This window comes from Lagopus leucura, unplaced genomic scaffold (assembly GCF_019238085.1).
Source record: "Lagopus leucura isolate 7727_CA_CO unplaced genomic scaffold, USGS_WTPT01 Super-Scaffold_100002, whole genome shotgun sequence".
Taxonomy (NCBI): Eukaryota; Metazoa; Chordata; class Aves; order Galliformes; family Phasianidae; genus Lagopus; species Lagopus leucura.
The window spans coordinates 26,796,185-26,821,967 of record NW_024962263.1 but is presented as its reverse complement, the minus strand read 5'-3'; the positions used below and the strand labels follow the sequence as shown (position 1 = coordinate 26,821,967).

The window sequence follows — 25,783 nt, the reverse complement described above, 5'->3', positions numbered from 1 at the left end:
TCTTTGTACATTCAAAACACATTTGAAATACTTCAAAACCAAAGACAGCAGCACTCAGATGAACCTTGCCAGAAGAGGCAATGCAGTGGCTAAGGCTGCAATTTGCTGTCAGCCCTGTAAGTTGTGCTGGTGTCATTGGAAGAAAACAGCTAATTAAATGAAGGTCCTGAAGAAATGCAGCCAAGATATGGGACTAAAGAGAAATCCCATCCCTTTACGATCCAAGTTAAACCCAGTGAAAACAAGGAGGACACATTCCACTCCAACAGGAACCACAAGGCCAGAACACCACAGCAATAAAGCAGAAAAAAATCAAGACAGACTTTTTTTTTTTTTAAATCTCTGTAACAACCATTGTCTATGGTCTTCCAAAAATAATACATGAGAAAAATACCCTTACGTGATGTATTTAATATTTCTTTTCAGCACTCTCCTCAACATACTTGGATAAGATTGGCTGGTTACACTGTATGTACAAACCTATCTTTATCTCTTAGCACATGCAGATCTATTCAGAGAGAATAAGCTAGCTCCTGGAACTAAAAACCAGCTGACAAAATATTGGAGTTGTAACAAGCTTTGAATTTTCTGAAAGACAGTCACAACAAATCTGTTTTTTCAAATAAAAACCACATCATATGGAAAAATCCTATCATTATAATAGATGCTCAGATATACTATCCAGAAAGAAGCTTCAGCTTCATGAATCAGCAAAAGAGGGAGATAGGAGGGAAGACAGGATTTTGGCATTTGAAAGATCATATCAATCCCTTTAGGGCATCTTAAAATAAGGATATTAGGTCAGATGTGACTGCTTCTCAGGTACTACTGGATTTTTTTGTCAACTGCTAGGCTCAGTACCCTGGATCTTATGTGATACTGGAAAAAAACAGTTCCAGGGTTATCCTGTGTTTCGACTGTAGAACCACTTGGGTACTCAGGCAAACATCTTTAATTTTCCTTCAAATTTTCAGTATTGTTCTGGATGAATGCTGACTGGATGAGGCAGTATACCCCTAGACTGAAGAGCAGGCTGTTGGTGCACCACCTTTATTTTAAATCATTAGGTTGGAAGGGAACTTAAAGATCATTTAGTTCTAACCTCATTATATGGGCAGGCTTGTCATCCACTGGATCTGCCCAGACCCTGTCCTACTTGGCCTTTAACAATTCCAGGGATGGGGCATCCACAGCTTCTCTGGGCAACCTGTTCCAGTGCCTCATCACTCCCTTAAGGAAAGAATTTCCTCCTAACACTTCATCTAAATCTCCACACTTTAAATTTAAATACATTCTCCTTTATCCTATCACTATCAGGCCGTGTGAAAAGTTGGTTCTCTGACTATGAGCTCCCCTCAAGAACAGGAAGGCCACAACGAGAGCTTCCCAGAGCCTTCTCTTTTAGAGGCTGAACATCCCTGGCTCCCTCAAACTTTCCTCACAGCAGAAGTGCTCCAGACCTCTGATCATCTTTGGATCACTTCCAGGAGGATCTTCTCTGTGATCTTCTCAGGCACAGCCATGAGGCTTACTAGTCTGTAGTTTCCCAGATCTTCTTTTCCACCTTTTTTTAACAATGGAAGTGACATTTCTCTTTTCCCAGTCAATGGGGACTTCACCTGACAGACATAACTTTTTAAGCATGATGGAAAGTGGCTTGGCAACCACATCAGCCAGTTCCTTCAACACCCTAGAAGCATACTATACAGCCCCCATACACTTGTACACATTTTGCTTCCAGTCTGAATTTTATGAGAGCATCTAACTGGTTTTCTCCACAAAAGAGGTGTTTTTTTTTTTTTTTTTTTTTTTTAGCAAAGAAAATCTTTTTTGCTCTTATATTTCCCCATCTTTGTCTAGTTGCACTGTGGTTAAAAGTTTTTTACTTCTGAGTATATGCAAGCTACTATTCAAATATATTTACATCACAGCACAATTCCTGACATAGAACACAATTTCTGTTGTACTGATTTACTTTCTTATACAACCCCAAAATAGATATTTGTACAGTCTGATCTTCAAGTTGTTCACATGAAGCCACATTTACTGTTTGAATCCTAGCTTTCAGTAACTTAGCATTTCTGGTTCTTACAAAATCCCTCTATTTATTTTTGTATTTTCTTTACTCCTCAATTTGTAGATTGAATGTTGGCAGCTAAATATACCAAACTGACATTTTTAGAGACAGCTATGTACGTCAGTCTAAGAAAATTCAAATGAGCAATACACCACAGCTATGTATCTACTAATGTTCTCTGTTAACTATGAGATCACCCATACTCAGGATCCCTTGGTATAATGTGCTCTCCTCTCACTCATAACTCTTCAAACCACCGAAGGAGCTCTTCTGATTTGCAGCCCAGGTTCCCTTGTTAAAAAGTAGTCACACACAATATGTATGCAGGAACACAGTACCATAAGTAATCTTTCTAATTCAGAAAGAAATCTTTTCCAGATCTTTTCTCAAATTCTACCTTTATCACTACTCCTTAGCTCAAACAACAGAACGTAAACCTCAGATTAACTGTTTAACTCCAAAATATCAGGTAGCTTACATTGCTTCCAGCCAACTAACTGTACAATATGACTGTTTCACTGTTAATTGTAAGTTATGCCTTTTCTTTCTTAGAAAGAAGGCTTTCCGACATAGTCTAAATGAAAAACAATTGAGAGAATGTAAGTATTTTAATTTTCCTATTTGTCCTGCTCAGCAATGTGTGTTAATTTCACCTCAATTTTGCTGCATAACATGCAAGACCCTGTACCAAAGAGATAAATACGTTTCAAATACGCTGCAAGTCACAGCAGATGTCTGAGAGCTTTACAACAAAAAACAAAACAACTGCTTTTGGATACATTTCTCTTACCTCTCAGGATGTAGTTCTGATAATTCTGGTCTGCTTCTGCTCCTACTTTGATTAGGCAAGTCAAGCCTTCAGCGATAACGAACTCATGAACCAAGTCCTTGTCATCCTACCACAGAAGAAAGGAAAAGCTATGTTAGAACTCCAAAAGCAGAATGTATCCTAACATAAAACCAAATGCATTCCTGCAACATTGACTTTCTTTATCCGATTATTTGAGTTTATATGAATGACGTTATATAGAATACATTTTAAAATCAAATACTTGATATAAACAGATAAAAGCCATACATATTTTTTTCTTTACCTTTAAGTCAACTACAGAGGTTTAATATCAATAAAACATTTGAGTTTGGATTTTTTCCATTAAAGGCTTGCAAACATTCTGCCTGATATTACAATATCTTCATATTTCATAAACAGACATCCCTAAAATCTTAGGATGTCAGTGTTAGTATAAGAAAGCCATCTCTATGCCTTAGCATAATTCCAGTTTCAGTATTTCAAGTGTGCACAACAAAACTTTTAAGACTGGTTTTATTGCAATGTAATACTGCTCTGTGACAGTCAATATATTTAGAATGGGAAATTACAGTGTTAAACACAAGAACGCTAGTAGACAATATTGCCACATTTTGATGTAAAACGAAGTGAAAGCATGAAAGAAAATACTCCTTAGTGAAGCAGAATGATAGTATATTCCTTGCTAGGAGTTACATGCAGAAAATGATGCCAGGAACTACAGAGCACGATATCTAAAGTTTTGCTTCCTCATCTTACCGAGGCTCATGAAGACAAACAAAAGGCTATTAAAAACTTGATTAAACAGCATTTAATGAAGTAGCCACCAAATAAAGCAGAAAAAAATATAAATGAAACAGAGCTACTCTGAGGACAGAATCATCACTGTTGCTCATTGACACTCTCTTTGGATTATTTTTAACACATGCTTTTTCACATACAACAGTGTATTCAATAGAAATTTCATCTTTCCAATAATGCAGCTCTAAGAAACAAAGAACCAGACAGTAACTTTGTTTGAATTGGCTGCATATCCTTTGAAAACTGCCAAATAGACTAAAATGAACAGGTCCTTTACTAAGAGACCCAAGCACCCAATTTTCAAACATGAGAGATGTTCTCTACCTTATTTTTGCCAAACTCAAAACAGTGATACTACTAGTATAGTGAAGTAAGAATATGCAGACAATCTACTTGTTAACCCAGAAGGTACTAATCATATTCTCATTTTCTTCATTTTATGTAATGATATTTATATATGCACACAAAGATGGAGAGCCCTGCATGAGGGTGGGGGAGACACGGCCATGCCCAGGGCAGCACAGAGGATTTTTGCACCCCCTGAGGGCCAGGACACTGCTCCTTTCCATAAATCTCTTTTACTCAAAGAAACCAGAGCAATCTCCAGTTCTCCTAGAATTCTGAAACTGATTTCTCAGAAAACTCAAGGGAAAGGAACGTTTCCCTGCAATCTGCTGGCTAAGCTCAAAGTACAGTACATTCAGGGTTCAGATGCACTATCTCTGTACCCAAGAGAAATTCAACAAGGAGTCTGCCTGACATTCACAGACCTTGGAAAGTAAGTTACATTGTATGCCAAACTCAATGGCTAAACATTCTGTACTACTGAACTGAAGAGAGAACGTTCCAAATTCCTCCTAAATTGAGTGGGTGGTGGTGGGAGCAAGGGCAAGGGACAGAAAGAGAAAATCCACCCTGCAGAAGTTTTTCTCACTAACCTGGTGACAAATAGATGCCTATTTTTTTTTTTTTTGGATAATCATGATGTCTAATTTAAGAGAAGATATACAACAGTAAATAGGACTGACTGAAATAACTACAGTGATTATTATAGATGGTAACAGAACCCCAGCTCAGAACACACTGAAATAAACTTCATAGAAAGTTTAGTAGACATTCCCATTTAGCATCAAATTCTGAATAGTGTGCTGGCTTATCCTTGCGTCGAGGTAAAAAACAAACAAATTGGAAAAGATCTTAAAGATCATCAAGTCCAACTGCAACCTAACCGTACTACCTTAACAACCCTCCATTAATCATGTAACAAACAAAAAACAGCCTCCAGGACAGACTCAAATAAGAAAAACTGGAAAAGTGGGAAGAAAAAACATCCATGATCTGCAGACTGTGGTATTTGTTAACAGACCTAACATTTTGGAAATTAAAAAAAAAAAAGTTATTCAGAAGATATTGAAGAACTTATCCCTACACTAGAGAAGCTAAAAGTAATCTGGCTGTAAAAAACTTCAGATCAAAACTGAGAATGAAACAGCGAACAGCAATTAAGGGCTGTTGACAATGAATGAAAATAAAGCTGAAATAGCCTGTACAACCTTAAGATGTTTTCCAAAATCTAAAGATTATGTATATTAAAATTTCACCTGGGGAAAAATGAGTCTTTATTTCCTCAAATACTTTGTACTGAAGATCTGCTTTTTGTTGGTGAAAATGGTGAGATCTGCCTTCTGGAACTTTTTCAAAGCAGCCGAGGGGAGGAAACTGCTACAACATAGAGTTGTCCCTGACTGAAATGAGATATATTGCAGGAGAACTGCAGAGGAAATGAAGGGGATGAGGGACTTTAACCAGACTGCTTTTGGAAAGCAATGAATAAACAAATCAAACGTGAATTAAAAAAAGGCTTTTAAGGTACTTCTCCTCTCCCAAATAAAAGGGAAAAAGAAGGTGTAATGAAGCGGAATACAAACTCATCATGCTCCAGACATAAATTTGAACTCAGCACATTATCTATCCCATCATGTATATACAACGAGAGGAAAGAAGCAAACATCTGGAATGTGCACAGAAAGATGAAAAGGAATCCAGACCCATATATTCTAAATTGAAAGGAGAATGTTTACATCAATTTTGTTCTAAGATAATCTTTTCAGACCCATTAGCTCACTGACTTGCCAAGTTAGGTGACCTCAAGAGGAAAGGCTACTCTCTACAGAGGTAAGAGGTTCAGGTTTCCAGGAAGAGAGCATTCATTGTACAGAATATATAGCATGTGTGACACCGATATGCACAAGTAGCTGCCGCATGTGTGCGATAACAACTAAAAGGAGGCTGAGAAAGGTTGTCATTTGGGATGGAAATGGACTCCTCCACTAATATCACAAAAATTTATGAGCCCTTAATCAGTAGGTATTAGAGCACTGATGAGAAAAGCAGCAAAACATGGTTAAAGCTTTCTAGGCTTCCTGTTAAGCTCCTGCAGCCATAAAGATTGCTCAGTGACACAGAGACAAGCTACTTACAGTCTTTAAGAAGAAGATTTTATTGATGGCCTCATCAAAGAAATATATCTTATGTGTTCATTCACAAACTTGGAATGAATCAAGACAGTATATGTTGCTTTGTAATAGAACTCTGTTTTAGACCAGCATATGATGAAAAAGACATTTAATATATTCAAACTGCTGAGTTTAAAGCTTGCTTACTGAGCAAGCATCTGACAAAATGCACAAATTGTACTTTTACCTGCACAACAGTCTAGCTCTTCAAGAAATAAAACAAACCCTGTGTTAAACAGTCTCCAGTATGCCCAGGTGCCACTAATGCAAGAAGTGTAGCCAAGATTCCCCTCTCTCCCACTAGTTCTCCCATCTCTGCCCCACCAGATACATCTCTAAGGCAGTTTTGTGGGGTCTTATCTGAAGATGGGCAGACTTCTTTTTTTCAAGCAACAGCACCTTTCAAGAACACGCTTTACCTGGTGTTCAGTGTAAACGTGCAAAAACAGATTGTTTACATAATGTTAAAGAAAAAAATCTTTCTGAAATCTGCTATATTTCCATGGGTCACATACTGGAAAAAAAATTACCCAAAGCATTATTATTTTCCTGCCACAAAAAAAGTTACTTTGCTTTCTAACGAGAATCAAGGTCTCAGAATAGTTTCTTTTCTAAGGGTTCTTTTGTCTTTTTTTTTTTTTTTTTTTAACTTATTTTTGGTTTAGCTAACAACAACTGGTGAAAGCTCTATTCCAAGTATTTGGGGAAACTGGATTAATAACTGAATAATCACATTTGGATATGCACATGCATATTTCCCTTTACATGGCTAGCAGCTGTGCAATGTGCTCTGCCTGAGGAATTATATCAAGATGCTTGTCTGTGAGATTTGTACCAAAGAGAACATCATTTTTATGTTTTTTTCCTCCCTTTCATAAGCTCCGTTGTTTCAGGATGCTTGAGCATTTTAATACTTAGTCCTTAATTATCTCCTATTTCTGTTACAAAGTTAGACATTGTCCATTTTATAAAGTTCACTTATATAAATAAGGAGCTATGGATCTCCCCAGACTGTGCTCTCCACACAACATGTTCTTTAGTGAGCCAGCAACGATGTTATCTACTGACCGAACTTTCCAAAAAGCAAATGTTGCAATAATTCAGCGTAGAAGTGACAGCAGTGCGGGCAGCCAACATACTGGCCACATCCATAAGAATCTTCTTGCTAAGCACAAATAGGAAAAGAAAGAAACACTGACTGTTGGCATACAGGAAGGGACTCCTTTCACACAAGGAATGAACCAAGGGTTCTTGCACTTCACCCTCTGCGGAGGACTTTCCCTCACTGCTTGTCACTCCACACAGTCCCTATAAAGAGAGGTTTAAGCTCTGATTCCTTAGGCCAGCTCTGATTTTGCCTCTAGACTGAAAACAACTTCTTGAAGTTATACTGCATTCACGTTTTCACATTGGGATAATTCATGTAGGCAAGAGGTTAATACTGCCAATTCACTATGCAACTTCACATAAAGAGAAATTTAAGCCCTACCTGCTTCAAAAAGAGGAAAAGCATCCTCCTCTGCACCCTGAATACTTGTGGGGAGGATGCTGGCAGTGTACTGACACATAGTCTGACCTTCAAGAATGGCACAGGGCATCACACATTGACTAGCTCCAGGATTAAAATTCTCTACTTTTAAGAGAGGGAGCCAGGGAAATCCTCAATCATAGCTGTGTTCATCAATCACATAGCATGTTGTCCTCATTTTACATTAATAGTAGGAGTTATGTCTCCTTGGAAATCCCTTTTCTTCAGATTCTCCTTCCAGGAACATATGTTGCATAGCAAGTGAGCAAAGCTGAAACAGAGACGTTGGACAATTTTGTTCAACGTGGAAAAAAAATAAAATAGCAAGAAAAAATACATGGCTCACTAAAATGACAGTCCACTCACAGAAACTCCTTCCAAAAATGTAAATAACATCCACTCTTTAAGAAGTATTTTTCTGTTGTTGTATTTTTTTAAGTCTCCTATAAAGTCAAGATAGGATCACAAAGTTGAGCTGATTTTAGGAGGATTAAGGGTTAGGGATTAGGCTTTATTCATAGGAGGATGTAAATCAGTAGCAGGAGGGCAGCAGTTGACTGGTGAGGGGAGGGAGGAAGAAGGCAGGTCAAAGAGCAAGGCATACACCATTGCAGGCATTTGCTTGTATATATCTCAAATGACAATACATCTGGATCTCTATCACGAGAAAGTTAGATAACTGATCATAATCAAAAGCCACCTTGTTAACAAGCAAGTAAATGCAGAACTGTAAAATCTGGATTTCTTTTTGTTCAAAATAGTATCAGTGAAGGGCAGAACATTAGTCTACCTCTTGTAGGTAGACTCCTAATGCTGCAAAGAGAACAGAAAATTCCTGATCTTTTCCTAAGCATTTCTCTAGTTCTGGCAAACCCTAATATATGTAAAAAAACAAACAAACAAACAAAAAAAAAAAACCCAATCCAAAAAAAACAAACCCAACCCACAGCTGGTCTCTAACCTGACAATTCCTGGCAGCGCTTGGAATGTGAGAGCGCAAACCTACCAGAATTCACTCCCATTACTTGAGAGCTCCACATACATAAGCTCTTCATATAATTTGAAATATGTATATTTAAAAAATGCTCTCCCCCAGTAGCAATGGATAATGAATAGCCAGTTCCTCTTGGCCCTTCTTTCAGCTGCTTAGCTAGCAACATGATCCCAGAGCCAACATTAGGAATATATAAATACATAAATATACATATACCACAATAAAGTCTCCACAGTAATACTTTTTAATTATTACTACCTGCCTTCAGTATCACAGCATCTGCTAAACTTAACAGCAAAATAATTACTCCCATTGATAAGACTACAGTGATCAAGTAATAAAACAGTTATGCTGAGCTCTATTAGAAACAGAAATCTCAGGCCATTTCTGGAGTCCAGTTTTTTTATTGGCTGAGTAACAGGTTGCATTTTATAGATCAAGATTGGCTTGCAATGTTTGCAGTTAGAAAAGCTCATTTTGGCTTGAAAACTGAATAAACATGGTCAGGAAGTGATTGAAAGAGCATAGGATGCCAAGATATAATTTATAGTTCTTTTCCCACACTTTAAATTAACGCTGTGCTCTTTGGACTCTAAAATCACTGATACAATTAAAATATTAGCTTGCCAGTCCAGAAGTGCCTGATACCATCTAATTCAATAGTCACTGCTTATTTCAGTCCATTTTAAGAGCTAAGTCACATACTATGAACAAATGAAAAGAGATCATCCAGAACACATATGCACACATATTTATACGAATACATCCATGAACGTGAATTCTATGAGTACCTCCAGATCGCATCAGCATTCAAACCTAAGTTACTGAAGCACCTACAGTGCAATTCTACACATGGATGAGTCGGTGCTCAAGCAGGAAAGCCTCGTATTAAAGCACTGAACTTCTGCTCAGAGTCAGGGTCCTACTTTTAAAGCATAAACACAGCACAGCTCCCAGTCAGCCAGGAGAAGGGTCCTCTCTTTCAAAGTGTTTTCACTCTGATCCTTTGTAACTTAGGGGCAAAGTAAAGGTTTTAATAGTATTACTTTAAAAATTAAAACACGTGAAAACTAAATCAATGTTCAATACCAAACATACAGTTCTTCTCAAGACAGAATTACTTCCAGCTTTAAGATACTTGGAAACATCCTAATACGAAAGAAACTTTATTTGTTTTTTCACCCATCTGTATTTATATTTATTAAAAAATAACTATATAAAACTTGAAACAAGGCGTGTATCTTTTTAGTAATGCAAAGACTTTTCAAAGAATACCACCTGAGAAATGAGAGACACTCAAAAACCTCAGATATCCAGCATCAGCCACATAGCTATTATAGTAGCTGCCCCATAGCATATGAACAAGTCTTGAGGAAATAAGCTATGCAAAAGAATCAAATCTTGCTCTATTAGATTTTTTTGAGATTCCTTAGTGCCAAGACAGTGTTTATTACACACTTTTAAATAATATTGAGATCGTTAAATTCCAGCTAACAAAAGTAGCAAAAAGAAAAAAGTAAAGTAGCAGTTACACAACTAAAATTTCATACATTAAAAAACAAACAAACAAACAAACAAACAAAAAACCCTAAACATTTAAAACTCTGTTAGCAATCTTTCTTTCCCTCATTGGTTTTTCTGTTTGTTTGTTTGTTTTAATGAAACCTTGGCTAGGGAAATCAAAGCAACTTAGTATAGATGCTCTTTCCTATTGGACATCCATGTTAAAGGATAAATTTTAAATTTGAAAACTTTCAGTTTATATTTGTATTATCTTATCAGGTCTAATGGAAATAATGTATCATTATTTCCAACTATTTCTCATTCATTTATTACTTTCTGATCCTCGTTGACACATTTTTTTTTGTATACAAATGAAGAATTGGTCCGTTAACATTCTAGATTTCTCAAAAGTTTTCTTCCTTTAGCACACACAGAAAAAACTATTAAAACATCAGGGAGGAAAATAGTCTTTCATATTCAGACTTTTCTGATATTTAATCAGAGAGATATAATTGGAACTTATTCATAGAAGGAAACAAAAAAAAAAAGGTGAAATGTTCAGTGGATGTAACTGAGAATTACAAAGGATCATTCATATTGTTGATAAAAGTTGATAAAAGACAATTGAAATTTTAAGAAGAAAAGGGTGTTTTATGTACACAGCAAAGTTCTTCCCATACTACATTTATGTTCACACTTAAAATTCTCACTTCTTCAGCTATAAAATCAAATTGTTGTGGTGTTGCCTGATCTTTACCATTATCTCCAAAAAAGTTCCTTCCATTTATTCTGAAGGCAGTGTTTTGCTTCTTCAGTGAGTTTGCTCTTCAACTTCACTACTTTTACATAACTTGACCATTTCATGCATCAAATGAGGGAGATGTAGACAGACTGCCATCTTACTGTGATACTATAATGGGTCCTTTTAGGACTTTCACTACATAACACAGAAGATGTAAGATGCCATGTTTATATGAGAAAGAGCCCAGAATTACTATCCAGTTCTACCACTTCTAAAGATGGACTACCTGTATCAGCTGTACACAGCACTACAATGATGCAGTCCTTCTTTCAGAGGGAACTCAGCTGTACTCATTCTTCAAACAGATTCAAAGAAAGAACTTTGAAAAGAAACTCTAACACTATTTCACTATTAGAAAGAAATTTGCTGCTTTTAATATTTTATTATTGCAGTTAACAAAGATGTAGATAACTAAAGGATCTTTTTTTTTTTCCCAGGTAACATTATTTCTCTGCAAGTGCAAGAAGTGAGCACAAATCACACCTCGGTATCAGATTAATTTACATATTTACTAGCCAGAAAAACTTGGTTTGCTCCCTAAAGACAAGCGATAGTTATCCCCATTTAGTACTAGAAATAAAAATGCTAGAAAAGCCTCTAGAGAAGATGCTATCATATCTTCGATGGCATCTAAGCATCAGATTAAACAACATTTTTGCCTTATGCTACTTACCTGAGGAAGTTAAAGTAGTTAGGTAGCAGAGGTTTATCTCTTATGTGACTTAATCAAGAACCCATCCAAACAGGGACAGGTGGCAGTTTGCTTTACAAGTGATGACAGAAGCCCCTAAATCAAGTCCCTCATAGCTTGAGACCCTGAGAAATAATCAGTCATGCTCACGGGAATGGAATGGAAGGAGCAGCCTCCTTCCTGGAGATCAATGAAGCAAACACAGAAAACTCCTTCTGCTCAACTAAGAATGATTGATGACTCCTTAGCAGGCAAAGTGTGTGACATTTGATTTCACTCACTGATAAGATTATGTCTATCCAAACATCTCCTAGTTAATGTTTTCAAGGCCCCTACATAGCTGTTCTTTGTAACATTTTACACAAAGCTCAATTGTGCAATGATTAATGAATTTTTTAACAATAGAAGAAAATTCTGCAAGGGAATTTTGCAATAGTGTTATCCAATATTCTAATCACAGAACAAAAGGGCTCCTCAAGGAAGACAGTGGGAAATCTCCCACATTTATTGAATGACACTTAGTGGGGAAAATGTCCTAAAAGAAAATAGACTTTTCTTCCTTAATACTGATAAATACATCTTTTAAAGTTTGCATTCCAGAAAAGCTAATGCACTGATTGCTTAAAAGTACTTGCCAGAATATTAGGAAGGCATGCAGACTTACGCATGATTTCCATATAATTGAAACATGATTTGTACTTTTCTTACTTCTCTCACATCACATTTTCATCCAGCTTATTCATGTTTTGAAATTACAGCAGTCAACATAATTTGAAGCTATGCTTTCTTTCTTAGTGTCATGTAAATTGGATAGTACAGTTTAAAATTATAGGATTTGAATCCTATTTTTCTGATTTTAAGATTGACTGAATTAAATGTTCTAAGCAGTTGTGCTTTTATCACATTTGGAATATCACAATCATGTACTGCGAAGTTTTTAGATCCTGATTTTTTGTAGATCTCTCCAAAAGTGATGCCTTCTATTTCTGTGGAAACTACAACAATAGCACTGTTTACTAGAGCAAATTCTCAGCTACAAAACACCATTTTTCAACACAGACACCACCATTAGCTATGCATTTTAGCCAGCGATGAACAAGAGCCCTCATGCCACAATTGTAAATAACTGCAGCAGTGGAGGTGACCCACTGTTCCTGTTACCACTGCTGAAGTGCACCACTCACCGCCTCACTGTTCCCACACCCACTGTTTGGTTTCCATAAACGTTCAGCAAGTGTCATGAATGTCAATGGGTAACATTTTTTCCACATGGAGGAATTCAATGTCACACCTTTGCTTCGTATGCACTCCTACATCAGACATCATATTGTCAGACTGCCCCTCTGCTGCCATCTGTCACACAGCAACAAAATTTAATGGGATACTGGTGGGAGGCTCAATCTCTACTGCCATGCTACCATCTGCCTTTGACATCATGGGCTAGCATAATAAAACCGAAAGCATTACTTTTGGAGCAGTTCTTGTATAAGTGCCATGTTTGGATTCTGTCCTTGTACGTATCTGGGACTTTTATCACTTTGCACAAAAATTCACAAATCTCTGATAATCTCAGAAATAGGTCAGAAAATACATATAGAGGGAGTTAAACTGCAGTCCAAAGATCATCAGTAAGATCTGTATGGGTATATGCATGTGGTGTATACACACACGTGCACACTTAGTTATTTTAAAGTCAAGTGCTCCCACAGTACAAACATTACTTTCCCTGCTTGTGGAGCAATGAAAATTGTATTGGCAAGTAAGACAAATAATACCTGAGTACGATCCAGCAAAAGATCACAGCTATGACTATATTAATCATACAGAATGAATTACAACAATTGAATAACATTTCTGTCAAAGAAAAACGCTCCTTACATCTTTTATCATTTTGCCAAAAACAGCTCACCATAAGAAACCAAACAGAAATACCAGGTTTGTACTAGCCAAATGAATCTTTCATTTACAACTTCAAACAAAGGTCCTGCTTTTGCCAAACACTGTTAAGCTTCGCTGAGGCTGCGCATGAAAAACCAAAAGCTCTGACTATTTGAAATTCTATTTGATGGAACACTTGGGCTTGTTCCCACTTAATGCAAATAAGTGACTGCACACTACCTTGAAGCTCTTCAAATTAAAAATGATACTGACACAGAGCTGTGCCAAATTAACTCAGTTATGATAAATGATTAAAAAAATATGGTGTTATGAACTGCCTTGGCACTTAAAGACATGATGAAGTCTCCACAACTTTCTGAAAACTATTAAAAAAAATAAAGACCGGTTTTAAAGTCAACATTTTATTTCTGCATCATTATAACACTGAAGAATGTAAAATACTAAATATGATGAGATCCAAAATTAAACAAATGTTTATGTTGAAAAACAGATTTCTAATGCCAATTTCAATTCATGTCATGAACTATAAGATAAATTAAGTATGACTATTTGGACAAAAATGTTTGGTCTACAACGTTACCTCGTTATGTTAGCATTTCTTTTTCTTCACTAAAAAAAACCAACTTATTTTTCTAAAGTATATTAAAAAAATCTGATATTCTTTCTCACTGTTCATTAGGAGATGAACTATGTAAAATCATACTATGCCTTAGCTATGCTACTACTAACTACAACAAAAGTGACAGGCAAAAAGCAGCTTACATCATATAGCATTCCATTTTCCAATATTACGTGCACTACCTCAAATACTACCCCAAAAACCACACGATACGAATACTCTGCATCCTGAGTAAGTCTTCTCCTCAGTTCTCCACTAATGACGGCCTATATTCTGAGGGTATATGAAGGTCTTTTGAAGGGTATCTCTGCTCAACACCACAGTTCTACTAGAAGTAGATACTTAAAGTGATAACAGGTCATTCCAAAATTTCTTTATCATGTATACTAGGAAACAGGGAAGTTAGTCTAGGATAGTTATATTCTGAAACTGTCAAGCACACTTACCTTAAAAACCACATTCATTACTGGTGCATTTCCAATAAACCAGATTTGAATTTGTCTTTCTTTACAACAAAGGAGTCACTGTCTTTCACACTGAAAGCCTGATTTATCTCTTTTTTATAGATTAAGAGTTAAGAGAATAATGCTGACTTGCCAAGACAGAAATTAGAAGCCTAAAAACACAAGGATAATATCAACTACCTGTGCCACTTTTATGACTGGATTATGATAAAGTCTTCAGCTGTGCTATCACAGTTCTACTGTCCAGGTTTTTGTAAACCCAAAGTTCCTGCACAAGTGGAGTGTTTGTGGGCTTCTCTCTACCCTTTCTCCTCATTTCTCTTCAATTTAGTCAACTGTGATTATATTTATTAGATGGATAAATATTAAAACATTTCCATGAAAAACCTAATTAGCTGGAAGACAGAGATCCTACCAGTGGGTCAGCTGAAAGCACTGCGCACAAAGTACTTGAAAATACATAGCAGACTTCGAAGAACTTAGATGGAGGAGAAAATGAAAACCCAAAGTGGGAAAAGTTTTGATGGGAGGTATGAGGGCTGTAGTATGGGTTGAAACAGAGAGGCTTAGCACTTACTGCTACACATGCATGAGTGCTCAGATTAATCTTTCAAATATATACATTGACAGAAATACAAATACTTTCCCAAAGCAGTTAAGGTGAACCAGAAGGAAGAAATCAAAGACAATTCTTGGAAACCTGCCATATGTCCTCTGAGCATATAGTCCACCCATGCAGCAAGCTCACAGGGAAACTCAGTTTGCACCCTCACAATTCCCAAATAACCTTTCCATAGGAATGCTTTGAAGAGATGATGTTTTTTCCAATCTACAGCTATGAGATGACCAGAGCATTTTAGAACTGGAACTCCTTTCCTGTCCAAAAGTTTCAAATTCAAGGCTTTGTTCTGACCCATGAAAATGCATCTTCAGCTATCAAAATGTTCTGTAAAATGGATCAGCCGATTCACCATCTACTCTAGTGCTCAAGAAAATCTTCATCCTGACATTTACTAAATTCTGAATACTTTACTTTGAAACTTGCAGAAAACATTTTGTGTTTTGGAAATTAGCTATTCTCCTTAGAATAAATGCTTATTTAAAACAAAATAAAAATTTCTGAAGTAACAGCTTGAAACTTTTGTAGCTATTTCATGAATTTGTACCTACCAATTGCAGTTGGACAACATTACAGATTGTCACTCCAAAGGGATATGGGTATTAATAAATTTATTAAATGGATATTAATAAAGGAAGTGTTTTTCTTATTCATTTCATGTATATTTCCTGATAGAGACAGAGCGTGCCCTTCTAAGCTCTGTTTTAGGATTGTATTTGCAGTACACTCTGGTTTCCACCTACTTTCTGTTTTCCCTTTTAATGACCTGCTTTTTCCAGTCATGGTTTCCTTTTGGTCTGGCATCTTAACCAAGTCTATCTGACTAGCCAGCAAAACCAATCTGAAATCCAAGCTTTTCATCCAATTCAGTTTCATAACACCCACACCACTTATCTAGCACATCAGCCCCTTCTCCACAAGACACAAAATCCTGCTGATTCCAGGTCTCCCCTAAAATGAACACACATATTTCAAATCTATGCCTCTCTTTAGACATATCAGTCACAAGTAATACTCAGCTCCACAAAGTATCCTTTGGAATAATCAATGAATCCATACTCCTAATTTAGAACTAAATTCTAACATCTTTATGGCTCTCCCACTACACTTTTTTCTTACAGGTTTAGATGTAGATTCAGCCTAGCTTGTTTGTCAAGATTTTGTCTGAGGAAATGCTGGGCCGCTACCACAGTTAAAGGTCTTCTAGCTCCTCTTTTCACACCCCTCTTCCAGTTCTCACTATCAAGTTTCCATGCAAGAGGAGGTCCAGATTTATTCGCTTTTTTTCACACATTCCAACCAATAAGTCTGCCATTACCCCACATCTGGTCCTGCCTTTTAAAAGACTAACAGGAACTGGAAGGAAGAACAGAAAAAGAGAAGACCTTAATAAGCAATTGGATAATCACATATTACAAATGAGGTCCTTGAATTTTCTCTTCTACCAGAACTGCAAGTTAGTCCCGATATAAAAATAAAATAAATAATATTATTAAAAAAAAATTAAAGCCATTATTTGCTCACCTGAAATATTTGCTTCAATGAGAAAAGTGCTCGTCTCAGCTCCCGTCCATTGGAATTGTAAAGTTTTTCTGAAAGAAAACAGAAGGAAGTTCAACATTAAGAAAACAGACAGCACTACAAACAAAGGTAGTACACAATTCAAAAGAGTTGAGGGGTAGTGCCCGTGTCCCGTAAGCTAGACTGCTGTCAAAGAAAGGAACTTTCTTTTTTATATATAACACATTCATTCATTAAAAACACAAGTAAAAACTGGGCTATTATCCATAACTTCAGACTGCATCTCCCAGGTAATTTTACTATAGGTTCAACAAGAAACAGCGTTATAAGGTAATTTTGAAAATGCCTAGAAATATTCCTCTTTTTCCATTAAGGTAAACAGGCTTAATTGAAAGAGCCAGCTCGGTATCAAAAGACACAACTGAGAATACTCTTTGCTTTTGTTATCACAACTTGAGCCACTGAATCCCATCCTTGACTGCCTTCCCTCCAGACATTCTTTACTTGTGCTCTCATCTTTCTATTGTTAATTCCTTTCTACAATGGCAATGAATGTTAATACCAGAAATAGCCGGACAGTCTGTTCTAAGCATAATTCAAAACAGTGTTTTATTCTCATGAAAACTGATCTTGATCTTTTACTAAATGAAGCAAAAGCCTTCTTTACATGGTCCAGTACTGAAATGTATTCCCTTTCATTTATTTCTCTACCAGTGCATACTCATGGAAATAATTTTATGTAGACAAAAGAAACTCCCTTGCTATCTTTCTGTATCCTGTCATAATATTCTGCCTTTGGAAAAACTCTCGTGTTACATGTCTCATGTTTATCGTTGTGTATTTGGAAATGCATGGGTAGAGCTGTATATAATGTTCTTCAAGTCTTTCTGGTCTACTGCATTGACATATTTGACAGAGAGGACTACAAACAGCACTTTACACTGTCTCAAATTCCTTCACATTGAATTGCACAAATGCAATAAAAGGTCGATTACAAACCATAATCTTTGTGGCCACCTTTGCTTCCTACAAAGACCCTCAGGCAAGAACCTGCAATGCAGTGGGTGGCAGAAATGGATTGGCAGCAGGTCATTCAATCGAAGTGGGCAAACTGGTGAAGTAGAAATATTCTTATGAGAAAATAAAATTTGAAAATTCTAAGTTTTCTCTCTTGATTTCCCTTTCTGTTTCTTTTTAAATTACTACGCTACAAAATGAAAGATTTTTTTCTCTCCTAGGAATTAAAAAAAAAAAAAAAAAAAAAAAAAAGCCCAGCATTTAAGGGTTTTGTGCATTTATAACTTGTAATCATTTATTAGCTTCAATTAAAGATGGCAGATTTTAATTTTAGAAAAACATTTCTTATTCCCAACAGTCATCTTCAACCAAAGGAAAAAGTAAAATAAAACTTCAGCAAGGCTTACAACTTTTTTTTTTTTTTCTAAAAACACTTTGAAAGTTGTTTTGTTCATCTCTAATTGCCTTTGATTTCAAAGGCAGAACGTGTAAAGTTGGCAAAACTATTATTGTTGTAAGTTGTCTCCTTCCATGCACTGTTTATAGATTACTGACAAAACACTGTAGGAATGAATTTCATTTCAAGCCATAAACTCGGAGGCATACTTTAATTACTCTAGCTTAAAAACACACTGGCACGTGAAACTACATTTCTTGGCAGGATAAAGAGTAATTTTGTCAAAAAAGCTTAAAGAATAATAAAGGCCTTTTAAGACCTGGTCTGTCAACTTCACATGCCATATTATACAAAATATTCCTCTTTGAAAGATACCTCCATCTGGCATTTGTTACTACTAATTTCTCTCTATTCATAATTCAGCACCATTATTAGCAGAGTCTCTCCAAACAAGGCAGTACATTATCATCTTAATTAAGAGAGGCACCATTTCTTTAACTGCTGGCAAGTCTGCACATAAATATCAACTTTCTAACAAAGGTCATCTGTTTTTGTTTTTGTTTTTTTCTCTTCTCTTTTCTTTTCTTTTTTTTTTTTTTTTTAAACAGGAACAATCATCAACCCAGCCTGGGGTAAAGGGCTAACAACCCATTGTTATGATCCTTTAACGCCGGTTGCTTTCATTGGTGCATGCAGATTTTTGGTACATCTCAGAGAAACAATGCCGAACATTTTTTTCCCCTGGTCTTTTCACAGAATATAACATCATCCTTGGCAGCCACCACAAACAATGCGCTCTCCCTCCCCATCTGCAGCAAAAAGGAAAAATTATTACCCACAGTCTATAACAGGGTCTATCATTAGAGCTAAAGAATCAGTAATTGCTGGAAGTATTGAGTTTAGTAAAAGCAGAGTCAACAGGGAAAGCGGCACATATCCCAAACACTTGAGCTATTTATGCAGAGATAGCAGTGTTCACAGTTCCCTCCTTGCATTGACTAACTTCACCTTGCTAACTTTTTTGAATTATGTTGGAAATTCAAGTTTGTAACCATTTCACCTGTTATCCTTACCTAAGGGTAATACAATGGCTGTTTAATTCTTGTACTGCTGGCAGCCACCAAGAATATTCACAGAACACAACCCAAGTAGGTAAGTGAAAGAACTGCTCCTCTGAGCTCTGTTAGAAAATGTTTTGGTTTAGAAAGCAACAGTTCATGATGAATGTCAGTGAAAGCAGGCAAGCCACATAAGACAAAGTCCTTCACAGGTTGCTTTCTACAGATTTGTATGTTTATTTTGTTTTCACGTGCTGTGCATCAGAAAACTCTAAGCCTGTACATCATGTGAAAGCTCTGGAGTGCTTGGGCTTATGGGATTCCCATTTGCCAACAGGTAATTTAATACCATGGGGACCTCTGGGCCTGGTCCCCAAAGGATCAGATTAGAACAGAGGCTATGAAAACACACCAACAGAAACTCAGAGACCAAAAGAACCAATAAGGTCTTTTGCTATGGTAGAAAACAAAACACAGAGATGGAAAAGCACTTTTGGTTACAATGTTTTCACACTGAAGACAACTCAGAAAGCAGAGAAAGCAGACAGCAAACGCTTTTTAGCACTGGCTGGTTTACATTAGCAATTTAAAGCTTTGCTCTCCTCCAAACAGAATGAAGAGTAGCTTTCCCCCATTAAAGAACAGAGGTGACCACAGTTCCCAGAGGCACATCCCTGACAGAGTCTTCTGTAGCTGAAACAAATGGTGCCGGTGGCTTTGAAGCAGTATGCACTGCTACTGCTACTAGAATCAAAAAAACGCTGAGGTGCTCCCAGGGTGGCCCAGAAGACCCCATTCTGACTGGCATTAACATGTGTGCAAGCTTATGTCAGGACTGAATTATGCAGAAATTGAGCCTTTGAACATCAGGCAGGAAGACACATTGCTATGCCACTCTGTAAAACACCAGGACTACCTATCTCCTTTGTAAAAAAAACAACTTTCAGTCCTCACACAGGCCAGCTACAGACTGCAGACATATCCACTCCTACACTTCAAGATCAGACAAGATAAATCAGGTCAGGGAGTCTGAGTTGACTTGACAACTAGGCCACATTTCAGGAAAGTGTGTCACAGCAAGCTATGTTATTGCATTTATTTCTTGAAGAAAAGTAGTGAAGAAGAAAGGAAAGAGTAGCATCTGCAGCTGCGGAAAAGGTTTAACTGTGGTTATCTAGATGATAGAGAAGTCCTCTTGAGGTTTCCTTTGATGGTAACTAACACTAGAGGGCACTGCTTATTTCTTTATTTTAGGAGAAAGATAAAAGGCACTGTCCCTCCATAGCAGCTTCCCATTGATAGAGCAGTACTGATGGACTAAACTGGGATCTGCTACCCTTGAAATTCTGCTTTTCGTTTGTAGCCTGAGGGACGTTTTGAGAAACTAGAAGGCACCAGCACTGACATCTTCAAACATTCAATATCAGAGTAAACTCTTTTGAAACCACACAGTACAAAAACTGGGACTGGTGTGGTACAAACTTCCTAAGCATCGTTCTTATTTGCCATTCTGTAACAAGAAAGTCACATTTGTTAAATCATCCTTTATCCCACATGGCCTATATGCATTCTCTTGAAAGACAATGACAGCCCTTATTAACCACCTCTTTTTACAAGTGGGATGTCAAATAAACTGGGCTTGTAATAATAGACACGTGCACAAGAGGCTGCAAGCTGGAACTGCCTCCTTTCTCGCAGTCATGGTGCTTTGTTTGAGAGAAAGCTTCACGCTTTAAAAGAAAGCCATTATTTATTACCCTGGTTTTTTGTTTGTTTGCTTTTACTCCTGTAAAAACAACTCTCCTGGAGAGGAAAGAAAAACAGCGCACACTAGATGAAAAGGGACTTTTTCTAGAGAAATTCCAGTCAAACATGACAGTGGAGGTGAGGCGGACGGTTCAGTCTGCAGTTGGCATCTTTTCAGAAAGCAAGAGAAGCCTTCAAGATTTTTATTTTATCAGACCACCAGTAGCTTTCAAAAGGGACTATATATTTTCAAAGATAATTGTCAGAGGCTCAGATTTCACTGAGAATTCAATTCCTTTGACTATGTGGGAAGTAGGAATTTTTTAAAGAAAGTAGTAACTGGACTTTAAATTCCTAATGAAAGTTGGGGCTTTTCCTCCACTTTCTGTGTGAAAACCAGTTTTTGGTTTTTAAATCCACAATTAAAAAAATAATAAAAAAGAAAAACTGTCTGAATATTGCTTGGCTCCGTTCCATGAGCTACACCTGACCTCTGACCGACAGGGCACCATTCTCCTCCCTTCCTCTTCCATCACACCCATTGAATTAGTCCCTGGGATATAGTAATTTATGTAGTATCAGCCTTTTGAGCTATTGGCAGAGGCTCACGAACATCTGGCTGAGCGCAAATGGGAGTTGCTCTGCCTCACTTGCTGCTGCCTGAATGACCTCAAGATCTCCTATCCATGCTTATTCTCCTTAAGCTATAATTTCAAGATGAAGCTCCCTTCCTAACAAAAACATAAAAGGGAGATTAACTCTACGTTTGATTACATTAGCAGGGCACCTGGTGCAGATCTAATTAAAGGACATTTTAAATATTTCCTGCCATTCATTGCTGAAGTCTTTGCATGGGACAGAAGGAGTAATATTTTGTCTTCCATCAGCAAACCGGCTGGTGCTAAAGAACTAACATTTCATTTCTTGTCCCTGCAACAATGAATAAAACACTTTTGTCTAGAATGTTCTGTAGAAAGAAGTAATAGTTATTCTGCCTTTTAGAATTTAAATCAACTGCCGTTTTCCACCAGCACTGATTGGTGGGGATGGTAAACAAGAAATAAAGTTGTTTATGACAAACAAACAAAAACCTTTCTGGAAACGCAGAGAGCCACACCTCTAAATTTATTACTACACTACTTCAATTTTAAATGGGTGTTACTCTGAATTAATTTATACAACCATAAAACTAGGCTAAAACTGGAGCAGAACGGCAAAAACTCAGGTGCCTGGATCCCATCCTGAAAACAGGCTGCAAGATAACTGCCTGATAGACTTCAACCACACTAGCTCAAGTGCACGCATAGGTACCTACAGGACTGCAGATCCATAGGATGACTGTATATAAACGTAATTAGTGCAGTGTGCCATTCTTACACATACATCAAGCGAATTAAAACAGTACTCTAAGAAAAGACCTGGTCCAATGCCAAGAAGACCCTCAGTTGTTTTGTTTTTGTCCACAAAAGCTACCAATACATTCGCTGGCAAGATAACACGCACTCCTTTTACTCTCACGCAAACTAGAAGGGGATTCATTCATAGGCAGATTGCCCGTTAATAAATTTACATAATTGCTGCTTCTGCTGAGATCACTTTGTTTTGCATATTATGAATCCTCATTTTTTCTCTTTACCTGATCTTGCTTTTATTTTTTTTCCTGTACAAATAGATGGTTATGCATTCATGAATGCAGTGTCACATGTAAACTCTAGCTATATATTCTCCTACTAATGCAGAGATAAACTCCAGGCACTTGGTAAGGAAAAAGGACTTCTCCACAATAAAGTATGAGCTGATGAAAAGCAATGGGCTGCGCGTATATCAATCCAAGCCTGGCATTAGAAGCAAGAGCCCACCTTACTGTCAGCACTGACTGACCCCAGGAATTTCCTCACTGCCTCCTGAGGAATGCTGCCAGCCTCACAATGAGGACAAAACCCACTGCAGTTCGTTTTCATTCAGAGACAGAACAGCTGCTTGGCTAATTAGATGGGACAGCCTTTCAGCTCAGCATGGAGTTCTTTGCCCCTATCCCAGAGGGGGATCCTCTATAGGGCCTGCATATTAGTAGAGCTCTGAGCCTGCATCTTTCTTCCCTTTCTCTGTGAAGGATCCACTGCTGGGGAGCGAGAGGAAAGAAAGCCACTAAACAGCCTCAGCTATTCTGCCCTGCCCTCTGCCCTAAGACAAAGGCTTAAAGAAGAGGGTGCCAAGAGCCAGCTACAGGAAGGAGGCATCTGTAAGCACAGGGCAGGCCGTGGGTTGGGCTGCAAGGTGAGATTTCTGCTCGCCATGACAGATACCCCATACTGCCAGAACTGCAGTACAGCTCTGTACACTCACAAAGATTGGCCTAGGTTGAAAAAGACATAATGATCATCCAGTTTTAATCCTTCTGCTATGTGCAGGGTCGCCAACCACCAGATCAGGCTGCCAACATCCAGCCTGGACCTGAATGCCTCCAGGGATGGGGCATCCACAGCCTCCTTGGGCAACCTGTTCCAGTGCGTCACCACCCTCTGTGCGAAAAACTTCCTCCTAATATCTAATCTAAGCCTCCCCTGTCTCAATTTAAAACCATTCCCTCTTTGTCTTATCACTATCCACCTTCATAAACAGCCATTGCCCCTCCTGTTTATATGTTGCCTTCAAATATTGGAAAGCCACAATGAGGTCTCCCCAGAGCCTTCTCTTTTCCAAGCAGATAAACCATTAGCCTGAATTTCCCTTTGGCAAGCTTTAAATTACTGTTCTTTTGCTCTTATAGCCCATCCACATGCACCGAACTGGGAAGAATATTTATCACACTATCCATATGCACTACAGCACACAAATGCAGATCATTTACCCTAAATGGAAATGCCAAAATACAGTAACCATTTACACAGTGAAGTGCAAAAGAGAGCCTTTTCATCTGGATCCTGTGGAGGCTGGTACTCCACACCTGTACATCTTCTCATGCTAAGAATAAAGGAATCTTAAAATCAAATGATGTAAAAACTTTCTTTCCCTGTTTCCATTTTTAACTTACTTGGTGTATTAAGGCTCTATTTACTCATAAATAACAAGGAAGGAAATACCAGCTGATGTGGGCTGAGGACAGCATGAACCTGGCTGAGATATGTGGTCTGGTGATTTTTCCTTTACTTTTATACTTCTGCACTCACTACTGTATTCCCTACTCAGTTCTGCAGAAATGCTGCTGTCAAATAAAAAGATGTAGGCAGAAAAACCCAACACCAGATGAGCATAACAGTAGGCTATGCATTTAAATTACGAAGTAAGCATTACAATGGGACAGTAAAACCCAGTCAAAGAGGAATGATACTAACTGCACAGGAAAAAGCAGCGAAATTAAAAATAAAATAAAATAAAATAAAATAAAATAAAATAAAATAAAGGAAAAAAGACCCACTTAAATGGTTTTAAAAGTTCGAGTTCAGTAATTAAAAAAAAAAAAAGGAGAACAAACACCACAGACCTTATGTGTCAGTTGCCTCTGAAGAGATAAAGAATATACAGGGCTGTTTATGGCAAAAAAATATTTACCTTTTCTAAAACTGGTTTTCATGGACTGACTGAAGCTGGGGAGTTCTCAGGAATCATTGCTGGTCTAAATCCAAAAAACAGCATCTGCCCTTATTTACAAGCTGAAGGTTATGAGCAAGCAGGGACAGCAAGGCATCCAAATTAGTTCTCTCACATTTTTCCTTTCTAATTTTGCAAGCCAGTATATAAAATTTCCCTTGAGTTATGTCTCACATCCAGGATGGTGCCTACTGATGCTTTCTGAACGCTGGAGGAAAGAGCAACGGCAGTGAAGCACAATATGCAGGTCCATCAAGGGAGTAAAGAGCTAGAGCAGACTGCTCAAGCAGGTCTTCCTTCCTTCCACGACATAAAAAGCAGCACTAGAAATGCATGTTTGAAAGCTACAGCCTTTCCAACATATTACAGAAGAATAGATCTCTGCCTGTTCAGCATATTCAGTCTCACTACAGAACAAGCAATGCAGCACATTTCCCTGCAAGGATTTATTTGTATAGGTCCTCCTCACTTGAATGCAAAGGCACTAACAAGCTCTTCAATCCTGAGGTGCAGGAAACAGCATTTAAGTTTGATAACTTCATAGGAGAGAACTTTCATATGGCCAAAAAATGCTGTGAATGCTCTTTGTAAGAGTCAAAGGGTTACGAAAGGAAAAAGGCTATGGAACGAGGTCAAGTATTACAGCACTGTACTACAGAAGGTGGTGATGGCAAAGACTTGAAAGGTCATCTTATTCATCTCCCTACTGATGCAGAATTGTTCCCTGGATACTAATACAGTAGGAAAGTAGTTGTTATGCTAAAATATAGGTTACATCATGCAAGTAAATGTAGCCAGGGAAAATTGCTAGAAAAGAAAATAATGTAGAAGAACATACTGTTTTCTTTAGAGATTACTACAACCAGTCTGAGGATAAAAAATAATTATAAAAAAATATAAGTCAAAGCAAATCTTCAACCTTTGTTTCAGTTTGCAACGAGGTCTTTGAATTGCAGAACTGTACGCTTGTGCTTACACAAGGACATCAGTGCTTTTTGGACTGCAAGCATTTAATAACACGATGATGGTCATTATTAGAATTTTCTGGTTTCATTCAATTTAAAGCATCTTGTGCCAACATGCTGCCCTGCATACTCAGCAAATATTAGTAAAAAGACAGCAACAAGAAAAT

At 37.5% G+C, this 25,783-nt stretch overlaps 1 protein-coding gene across 5 annotated transcripts in view; it reads right to left on the bottom strand.

Annotated features, from left to right (window-relative positions):
* Positions 1–25,783, bottom strand: part of FHOD3 (formin homology 2 domain containing 3) — a 359,344-nt gene that overhangs the window by 177,380 nt on the left and 156,181 nt on the right. For all 5 annotated transcript variants that reach the window (XM_042868621.1, XM_042868620.1, XM_042868617.1 and 2 more), the window contains exons 4-5: positions 16,846–16,913; positions 2,868–2,973 (exon numbers count right to left, since the gene is read on the bottom strand). In XM_042868621.1, coding sequence (XP_042724555.1) covers positions 2,868–2,973; positions 16,846–16,913 — 174 coding nt within the window. The remainder of the gene's footprint in view (positions 1–2,867; positions 2,974–16,845; positions 16,914–25,783) is intronic.